At 32.8% G+C, this 10,977-nt stretch overlaps 1 protein-coding gene and 1 long non-coding RNA gene across 5 annotated transcripts; one reads left to right on the forward strand and one right to left on the reverse strand.

Moving 5' to 3' along the window:
- Positions 1–554: 554 nt before the first annotated feature.
- LOC131599079 (uncharacterized) lies at positions 555–2,998 on the reverse strand. 4 transcript variants are annotated; one of them, XR_009282535.1, is made up of 6 exons: positions 2,731–2,976; positions 2,444–2,608; positions 2,263–2,355; positions 1,868–1,982; positions 1,343–1,404; positions 555–1,248 (listed from the first exon to the last, which is right to left on the reverse strand). It is a non-coding gene; the product is annotated as an uncharacterized LOC131599079 (long non-coding RNA). The 4 variants fall into 4 exon arrangements; XR_009282537.1 differs by having other exon boundaries at positions 555–1,007; positions 2,731–2,971; XR_009282536.1 differs by having other exon boundaries at positions 555–1,404; positions 2,444–2,646; positions 2,731–2,998.
- Positions 2,999–10,145: 7,147 nt separating this feature from the next.
- On the forward strand, positions 10,146–10,547 carry LOC131597097 (uncharacterized). The gene is made up of 2 exons (XM_058869811.1): positions 10,146–10,208; positions 10,260–10,547. Exons 1-2 carry the CDS (start codon positions 10,146–10,148, stop codon positions 10,545–10,547), a joined length of 351 nt encoding a protein of 116 aa, XP_058725794.1.
- The last annotated feature ends 430 nt before the right edge of the window (positions 10,548–10,977 follow it).

Here is a 10,977-nt window from a genome sequence, read left to right on the forward strand (position 1 = left end):
CCTAAAAACCCTAATGTGCTTTTAGAAAGAAGAGATGGAATCATTACCTGAGAAGCCATGATAATTCTTTGTTCTTTCGTAAGTTTTGGGGTGAAATGTTCTCCCGATTTCCAGTAGTCACGATCCTGCTTGTTAGAGTAGGGTGAAGATCGGAGCTTTTGGAGGAACCTATATTTGCGGTTTGCTTTGATTTCTTGGCTTGTTTATCAGAAGGCATTGTGATTTCTTAGCACTACGCCAAACAAGTGAGAAAACAGCGCTTTTTTAGCTTTAGGCAGCGCTTTAAAGCGTCGTCTATTCCACCGCTGCTGTAGGTAAAGACATCGTTTTTTTTTTTCACCTTGAAAGCGCTGCTAAAGGCCCCCTTTAGCCAACACTTTTACTTAGAAAGCGCTGCTAAAGGCTCCATTTTGCCAGCGCTTTTTTTTAAAAGCGCTGCTAAAGGCCCCCTTTAGCCATCGCTTTTTTTTAAAGCGCTGTTTATTCCCCCTATATAAAAATTGTTTTCACTTAAAACAAAGCGCTGCCTATTATAAGTCAGCATATATGCACCAGATTTTCACCATTTTTGCACCACGTTTTTACCAGAATTTCCACCAAAATTTCATAAACTTGAAACTAATTTGTAGCTTCAATATAAAATTTGAAACAACAACATCAATATACATCTTCAATCCATATCTTCAATCCATACACTAAGAGAATACTCAGAACAATAACTCATACAAAATCTCAGAACCTAGATTATGTCAACATGGATTCTATACAAGAGGATTCAATTTTAAAAAAAAAAAACCCAAGTTATGAATAATCAATGCCTCATGCAACTCATGCTTGTGTTTCTGCCTTAGGTCTCTAATCTCTTCCTCAAGTTGTCTCGCACGGCCTTCTTGAGTGTCAGCTTCCTCCTTTGCCGCAAGATATTCCTGCCTACTTTCAGCTGCTCTTTTTCTCTCCTTTTCTAGGGTCCTACTTAATTGAGTTTGTTCTGCCCTAAGACACGAAATCTGAAATTCATTATTGAAGTTAGTCACATGTACACAAAACTGCATTTAAGACATGATTTCACTCAAGAATTGTCGAACCTGAGAATTTTAGTCAAACTAAATCACAGAGAAAATATTTTGCAACAGAATAATAACTTTAAAAAAAATAGCAAGCAAATAATAACTTTCAATAATGCTCTAGGTATTCAGTTATCTGAAGCTTAGTAGTCAAACCTTTTTTCTCCTCCTCAAGATCTCTAATCTAGCTTTCATGAAGAAAGGTAAATATAAGATTTATTATTTACGTAAAAAAAGGATTTAAGATTGTAGGAAGATTAAATAAGTACTCTGCATACCTGAGCCCTAAGTTTCCTTATTATAGATTCTTGAGTGGCCTTCTTTTTGGAAAGCTCTTCACCTAAGGTAAGAGAAAAATTTATATGAAAAAGGGCCTCTATAATTGCTGGTAACTAACATGCTTGCATGCTTCAATGGAATAAGTTTTTGATTTAACAGAAAATCCATTCAGATGAAATCATTCATTTCAAAAGCAGAGCGGAGACAGTGACTATTAGAATGTGCACAGTTTGTTTCAAGAGATATTATCCACTACAAATAGTGTATAGCTACTGTGAACTAAGTGTAATCAGTCTAATAGTCCCCCACAAGCTAAGTCGGGATAGAGGTGGAAGCATCACACATAATTAGCCTAGAGTGCAAGGCAGTGTTACAGTTTTTGTCCTTTTAGATTTTGCTGACATATATCTAAAATAAATATCCATATCTTTAATCCTAACAAGACACGTCAAACAAGAAATAAACTGTTGTATTCACTAAAGTCGGGATAATACAGATATAGGTTTGATTTCAGAATTTGTTACCTTTTGCCATAACTTGATTAATTATTTCATCCTTTTCCTTCAATAGAGCAGCTGCGTCACTTTTTCTATTCTGCTCTCGGCGAAGAGTATCTCTTTCCTTAGTGAGAGCATAAACCTGCAATTAAACGCAAAAAGAATGGAATTTCATAATAGTTTTACTTATTCTAACACCTTTTCAACAGAACTGAACCATTAAGGATATTGATGATGTTTTACAAAAGGTAGCAATCAGTGGATAAAATTGTACATGCTTAAGATAGAGAGAGAACACTTAAATGTTGTACACTAAGATAAAACTAAGCACCACATTCATCAGAAAATATAAGTGCAAAAGGATAAAAAAATTGTGAGATACACAATAGGTAGCAGTGTTGGAGAAGAGAATAGACAATAACCTTCTCAATCAACCAAATTAATCTCTCCTTTTCATCTCAATCTTCTAGCAATCTATATCAGCAACAAGAACAAACAAGAGAGAGGGAGAGACCCTGCAAAGGATTTGAAAGATGGATATAATATACATCCCAAACAAGTAACATAAGTATAGGCCATCAAGAAGGGGGTTTGATGTATTACAGTGGAGAACAGAGCACGACAATATGCAATTTCTTATCAAGTTCCCAATAATCTTCAACTGTAATCCTTCAATCATAATCTGCAACATCCATGCAACGATCTTCAATCATCAGTAATCCGCATAACACCATTGCTCCATTCATCAATCTTCAAACCCGCAACAATCTTCATCATCATGTAGCAACAACAACAATAACAAACCACTAAGAAATCAAAAAGAAGAAAGGGAATGAATCGTAAATCTAAGAAGAAGAATGAATGAATCAAAACGAGATAGCGAAGATTACCGTTTCTTGAAGACTTCAACTGGATTTCTCTTCATTTTCGTTGAATTAGTAGAAGCACTGCCGAGCAGGTATCGGAACATTGAGTGGGAGGAACGAGTTAACGAAAAAGTTAGAGCAAATTTGAGAGGAGATTTTAGTCGAATTCCAAAACGGAAGTGAAAAGAGAAACGAGAAGCTCTGCTTGGACCGTCCGTGGATCGGAGCGCGACGTGTTGAAGCTCTGCTTGGAGTGATCCCTCCGCCGCCATCGCTCGATCGTGAGAGAGAGGAAGATGATAGGTCATATACTGAACCGTACCCTAAATCCTCTTTCTATTGGATTTTTATTAATTGATTTAAATGACATTTAATATGATAATTAATCTGAATTAATGGGTGTAAATGCATTTTAACATATGGTTTAAATCTGTGTGATTGATAAGGTTGATGTAGATTAAACTGATTAATTAAAAATAATATAATATATTTTTCAATTTCAATTTTAATAAACATCAAACTGATTAATTGAAAATAATAGAATATATTTTTCAATTTCAATTTTAATCAACCTAGAGCAGCGCTTTTCTAGTAAGCGCTTTCTAATGGTACCCTAAGGCAGCGCTTTTCAAAAGCGCTTTTTAATGTTAACCTAAGGCAGTGCTTTTAAATTATTATTTTTTAATTTATTCGACCTTACACAACGCTTTTTGAAAAGCGCTGTCTAATGTGATACTTGTAGTACCGCTTTCAAGAAGCGCTGTCTAAAGTTGACCTATACCAGCGCTTTTTCTATACAGTTTCCATGTTTTTTTTATTTAACTTATAACAGCGCTTTTGTATAAAAGCACTGTCTAAGGTGCGCTGTCTAAAAGTCTTGTTGGCATAGTGTAGGATGTTTGTTCTGAAAAAGGGTTTTCTGGAAAAGATGCGCAAAAATCGTGAAGAAGAGAGAAGGTTGAAGATGAAATTGCGTGAAAAGAAAGGTTTTAAGGTAATAATGGGCTTTTATAGAGTTAGCTTATGAAGAGTAGGTTATAAATGTCAGAAGCATTGGGTTACTTGCCAGCCGTTTTTAAAGACAGCTGTAAGTTTACTGTTGAAGTTTCCTCGGGAGTGGGAAGTTATGATGAGCTATAACTACACGCACATCTCGATGAGACGTTTTAAGAAAGAAAACCACGGTTGATTGACAGTTATTACTGTAGAATCAAGAAGTAATCGAAATAGCCATTTATTGGGGGCAATTTGTTAGCTAAAGATTTCAATTAAGGGATTGTGATATCTTGAATTGTTGGATAATGATGAAGAAATATTTCTCATGGAGTTATTCAAGGATTTTCTCTTTAGAAGAGATTTTATTTGACTAAGAGTAATATTAGCAATGTGACAAGTATCCTTCGGCGTAGGCGCTAGTATAGTCGAAACGGCAGAGCGGGAAGATTTGAAATTCAAAATGAAGCGGTTTCCTCCAACAGATGCGTGGAGACATCCGAAGGATAGTAAAACCTTCGAAACGTCGAACGTGGAAGACATCTATGTAATGACCGTTAGGGTCGAAGTAGTATAAATAGGAGTACTATTGTTTAGTTTGGCATGTTCGAATAAATATACAAAAATTCACAAAATACACTCAAAGTACTGACGCGAGAGAAAAGAGTCTTTGCCGAAACAATGTATGTGTGAAGAACATCATATTTTCATACTTTATGTTATTTGTTCAATGAAAAGTTATACTTAAAAGTTCTTTGTTTATACATTTACTTTATTTTCGCTTTAAAGTTATTTACTCATTGCAATTTACATTAGCAAGTTGTATATTTTCGCAAACTATAGAGATTATTGAATATGAATCAAATCACTAAAACACTATTCGACAATATCCTAGGATCAATCTAGTCGATCCTGCGAGTAACCAGATTGTTTAAACACTTTGGAGGACTAGCAGTTGTTTGTCAGAATTCACTGGTAACCAGCTGGTAGGGCTTTAGGAAGCATGACTTGGGTTGGTTTTTTACCCTCTGTTGAGAATGTTGATGTACTTTTGGCCTCTTTGGCTCCTTGTTAATCTAATTGATGGTTGTTATAAAAAAAAGATTTAAGGACTGGTGTTGTAAGCCTGAGGTGTTGTAAGCCCAACTGTTGAAAAAATTGGCAAGTGTATCGATCGAGTCGAAGTAATAATTCAATGATCGTATCCACAAGGATTTCTATTTAACAAGGTGTATGTTTGTGAAAAATTAAAAGTAATCGGGGGTTTTCGAGTTTGAATGTTAAAAGTAAATAGAAAAGTTATCAAAATACGAAAGGCGATTAGGTTTCATCTTGAATTCCTTGTATGTCACTACGGATGTTAGCATTTGTTACACTTATGATGCTTAGTTCAATTGCCACGACTGTCTAACGAAGCTAGTATAAATGATCTCTTGGTGTATACCTCAATATCCTAATCTATAATCCCTCGATGTTTTAGGTCATTTCAATAGTCAGAATAAGAGATGTTTGTTTGTTAAACCGTAAGACACAACCTAAAGATTTTCCATCTCTAGCTTAATCAATAGGTTGAACAGTTAATTTAGGTCCGGTTCACAAAGTTATGGTTAGTAATCAATATGAATCTGAATCATTACATGGACATTTGTGAACACACATAAAACATTAAGAACAAAGATTAACCGAATAGAGAATTCACTTTAACAAAAGAGTAATAGTACAAAGACCTAACATGTGGTATCCATAGATCCATAAAAGTACATCTAAACAAAGCCTAATATGAGAGATATAGCTACTCATGGTTTTCTATTTCAATATTTTTTCTTTTTGACCCCCAACCTCAAACTTAAAGTTTGTTCACTTCCAACAGAAACCCCAAACTTATTCTTTTGCAAATGATAAAGAAACTAAATTTTCTACATATCTCTAAAGAGAGGGTGGAAAAATTTAATCTTTTAAGTCAAATGGGTAATATAACAGGATATGTCACTGGAAGAAAAGGCTCAGGCTTAAAGAGGTTAGCAAATGATATAAACATTACATACGAGTTCGCTTAAAAAGGCTCGGAGTTACCACAAGTGGCCTCAATATGTATTGATCAAACCAATAAATCAAATTCTAGAAGATAGCAATTATATGGATACTCAGAAGGAAAAAGTAAACAATGAAATTTTCAGACTCAAACCTTAGTTGTTGAGGTATTTGAAAATTTAGTATAAGTCAATTGGCTTCTCTTTTTCTTCATCACTCTCAATCCACAACTAGAACTTCCATGATAATTAACTTTTGTGTGGTGATTTATTTTCTTTTTGTTCATGTAGTCATTAGTAAAGTAGAAAATTAGTAATCTAAAAGAAACAACAATAGAAATTTCCAATTCTGGGGGAAGGTTGTGATAGCAGTGACCAACTTTTCTTTTGTGAAAACAAAAAGACTCTAAACAAGCATTATCAAGGTAACTAAAAATTGTCTTACCCATAATAGAAAAATGGCCTTTAAATTCCAAAGTGCATGCTCAATTTTTAAGCTCCTTAAGGTACAAGGTATGGTGAATATGGCTGGATCTTTTAGCTTGGGTGGAAGTTTTCTATAGATGATTTTACTGCATTCTTCTGTCAAAGCTATATTCTCATGAAACTTCGTTTTCTTTTTTCTTATGAGTAACGTACTCTTTCATGAAATTCGCATACTTTGGCACTTGCTCTCTATTCTTTATGATACAGAACACTGACTTAGAGCTAGGTAAACACCTCCATCAATTTCTTGAACATCCTATCATCCTCTTCCATCTTCTTCTTTTTTTATTGAATTTATAACAAAAATAAAAAACTATTAAATTAAATTTATTGACCGTTTCATAAAACTCTTCCTTTTATAAACATAATTTTTACAATAATAAAAAAGAATATAATAAAAACTTGTAATTAATATTTGTACTAAAATTAAATTATGGCTAATATACAATATAATTTATGGTAACATTATTTTCCAAAGTATTTTCAAAAATGCTTATAAGAGTATATAAGTAAACATTTATATTATTCATTACTTATTTGGACTATAAAATATATTATTACTATATATTGTTAAATATTTTAAAACAATCATATAGATAATATTATCACTATATCACGTTTTATAATGTGATTAGTTATATAATAAAAATATCATTTTTAATTATAATTATTATTAATATTTTTCATTGCTAATTTAGTTATTATTCAAAATATTTATTCATTATTTAGCTCTATTTGATTTTTCACATTCCAAGAATATATTATAAGTTTTGTAATTGCATTAAGAGTAAAAAATTTACTAATGATTGTGTATCATTATTGCAGTTAAGATTTAAAATATGAAACTAACCTATTTAATCCGATTAGATTCTATTGATTTAAAAAAGAGTCATGCTAACGAGTGTCCAATGGACATTGGTTAAGGATTCCAAATATAAAAAATATTCTTTAAATGAATCAATAATTTAAACTCCCAATACATTGAATACAAGTATTTTCAAGAAAAACATATTTTTTATTTCTTAAAAAAGTTCATTATTTTAATTTTAATTATATTTAATATAAATATTTAAAAAACAAAATATACCATTTTAAATTCTTAACCATTGTCCCGGGGCACTAGTAGCATTGCCCTTTAAAAAAAAACTATAACGATGTTTATAGTTTATTAATTAATTGTTATTATATGTTATTATTGCATTAGTATTAAAAAAATTATTAATAATTACATATTATTATTGCATGAGTTTTTCCTCTGTATTTCATGTCTTTTTTTTCTGTCTGAACCGTTTTCTTGCACTTGTGCTGAGTCCCTCTTTATATAGGCTGAGATTAGGGTTTTAGAGAGGAATTTGAAGAGGGTTTGAATAATATTTGTACTCTGGTTCATGGCTTTTGTAATGCAAGTATTGTTTTGATCAATTTGATGAAAGGTTTGGACTCTTCTGGACTGCATTTGTGCAGGTTGGCAGCAGGTTTTTGGCAGCAGGTCATTGATGGATACAAATGAGAGAAAAAAGAGAGGAAACTTGGACCACCATCTTGTGTTTTTTCATTTTGACAAAAAGAAACTATCATAATAATAATAATAATAATAATAATAATAATAATAATAATAATAATAATAATAATAATAATAATAATAATAATAATAATAATAATAATAATAATAATTATAATAATAATAATTATTATTATTATTATTATTATAATAATAATAATAATAATAATCATAATAATAATAATAATAATAATAATAATAATAATATAATTGGGTGTTAATTTCTTCGTTTTTCTCGGCCTTTCTTCTTGTGTTCCGGTCTTGTGCCGCTCTTTTGTAAACAGGATTGAGAACCCTTAGTTCTCCTTTCAATATATTTCTTGTTTACTAAAAAAAAAAATAATAATATAATAATAATAATAGAAAATGTTAGTAAAAAATAGAAAAAAACAATTATTAATGAAAAAAATAAAATAAAATCAATTGAAACAAAACTAATAAATAATCAAAAACTGAAAATTCAATTTCAAATCTAATTATTAATAAAAAATGCAAAATCCAATATAAAAATGAGGTTGACATATTGTTTTCATATTTTTTATATGATAATATATGTACTAATAAACTTATTACTACTAATGCAACAATTAGCTAATTTATTGACAACTAAATGCAAATTAAAAGAAAATAACAACTAAAAAAAAGCTAAATATGACTAAAAATGTCAACGTTGATGCAATTCTAGTTATTTTATCATGAAACAAAATTCAAATCCTAGTTAAAAATGCGATGATTGAACCATGAATGTACACGAAATACGAGCGTGACATGCCTCATAAATGAAACGGTAGGACAAAAATTGGGGTACGACAGTTGATATTGTACATGTTGCAGTTTTGGTTGAATAGTCTAAAGCGCCAATGCAACAATTGATGAAAATGGAAAAGGTTTGAAGATGAAATAATGAAGTACTGGAGTCCAACACGGCCTGTGTCTCTTGACACGGCCCGTGTCTCTTGACAAGGCCCGTGTCAGAAAGATGGAAACTTCCCATACAAGAACCAGAGAGCTGACACGGCCGACCGTGTTGCCAAGCACGGCTCGTGTCAACAGGTTTGAAGCAAATAGAAAAACACCAAAAAGGCCAACACAACCCGTGTCAGCAAGCGCGTCAGATTTTCTATCATAGGGTTTTTTCATTAAAACTTAATCTTGAGGGCACTTTAGACATTCTACTTGGCTGGAAATTATGCTGGAACTATTTAGGTTAGTTTTAGAGAATTATTTTGGGATCTTTTTGGCACACGGAGAATTATAGGATTGAAGATTGAAGCTTATGAAATTGGAGAAGAACAGGGAACTTTCATGAGCGGAAGCAATTGAAGGTCAAAGGTCATCATCCATATTGTAATGTCTTTATTTGATCTTTTTGTAATTTCTTTGGATGATATGAGTAGCTAAACCCCCCAATGCTAGGGGGTGTCCCTAATTAACATTTGTGATCATTTTGAATTTCGAATTTCGATAATATATTTATCTTTCACATTCAATTTATTGGTATAAGGTTCTTAACGCTTTCCTCATCAGACTAACAGGATTGATATATGACTAACAATTAGGATGCACCTCCATTGTTAGGGTTTTTATACCATTAGACTATAGTAGATATCACATAAGACTAGGGATAACCTATAGTAACCGGAACATTATTGATAATAATACTTGATTTCATCACTAATTTCGAAGGACTTTGGGATTAGAATTAAATGTTCAAAGGTTTGCCCACTAAGGACTTAAGAGCAAACACCCTTAAGAACCGGTAATTGATAAGTTGGATTTTGTTATGAAACAAGGGTTTAATTGTTTCATCTTAATGCACACACCTACCCTAGCATGATACTCATATTTGGCCAAATACATATTTTACTTTAATTTGCAATTGAATTCATAATTTCCAAACCAAAAACCCCGAGGCTTTTTGTTTAATTGAATTAAAACATAACTCTATAGCATCACGCAGTCCTTGAGATTGATACTTTAGGATTTCCCATTATTACTACATTGGCAGATTAGTACACTTGCAAATTTATCGATCAAATTTTTGGCGTCGTTGCCAGGGACTACCGAACCATAGAGTTTTTTATTCAATTGAAATTTTGTTGCTCTGCAACTAAAATTCTTTTTCTGTTATTTTTTTATTTTGATTATTCTTAATAATTGTCTAACCTTTGTATGCGAGGTAAGGCCTCAGCTGATTTCCCTTTTGACACAGAGCCAAAAAGATCTTTGCATGCTAGGCTAAGGCAAGCTAAACAAGAAGAACAAGAAGCAGCAAAGTAAGAATTAGTAACACTAAATTGAGAAAAAAGGAAGAGGTTTTGGATCATTCAGAGCATTCCAATTCAGATACCGAGATAACTCATGAGACAATGGCAGCTGATCCACCACCAGTCGAGAGGCTTCTTGGTGATTATGATGGAAATAATGCACCGGTTGGTCGAATGACAATTGTGAACCAACCGGTGAATGCGGCATAATTTCAGCTGCATCCCATTACGATCAATCAACTTGAAAGGCGGTCTTTTTCTGGAAGGGTGAACGAAGATGCAAATAAACATCTTCAAAGGTTTCTGACTATGAGTACCACATTGAAGATAGACGGGCATACTGAGGAAACGAAGAGGGTACGTATGTTCCCTTTCACCCTAGCTGATGAGGCTGAAGAATGGTTCTATTCCCTACCTGAAGGGAGTATTACCACCTGGGAAGAGATGGAGAAAGGTTTCCTGAATGAATACTTTCCTACATTAGTGTCATTAAGAAAAAGATGACATTCTTAACTTCAAGAAGAAAGAGGGTGAGGCATTAGGGGAGGCTTATAAAAGATTTAAAAAATCATAGTGGCTTGTCCTACTCATAACATGGATGATACTGCACAGATGCAGATGTTCGTTAATGGTCTAAGACTCAAGACAAGGCAAATTCTAGATTCAGCTGCCGGTGGTTCATTCAACTTTGCAACAGCCATTGGTATGAAGAAGATCATTGAAGCAATCACCGTAAATGAGCATTTGGAGCTACATGATAGGGTTACCAACAAACCAGAAGGAGTAATTGATTTAAAGCTGGAAGCTAACAAGCAGGTGAAAATTGAAGAGACGGTTGTTGCAGAGGTGGAAAAGAGGATGAAGGAGCTGAACATAGGTACTCAGAAAGTGGCTCAAGTCCAACAAACACCAAGTTCTATTTGTGAGATTTGTA

Source organism: Vicia villosa, linkage group LG4 (assembly GCF_029867415.1).
Source record: "Vicia villosa cultivar HV-30 ecotype Madison, WI linkage group LG4, Vvil1.0, whole genome shotgun sequence".
Taxonomy (NCBI): Eukaryota; Viridiplantae; Streptophyta; class Magnoliopsida; order Fabales; family Fabaceae; genus Vicia; species Vicia villosa.

Coding starts and splice junctions, on each gene's coding strand:
- LOC131597097 (XM_058869811.1), top strand. CDS start 10,146: ATGGCAGCTGATCCACCACCAGTCGAGAGGCTTCTTGGTGATTATGAT. Junction 10,209..10,259: donor ATGATGGAAATAATGCACCG/GTTGGTCGAATG, acceptor GCATAATTTCAG/CTGCATCCCATTACGATCAA.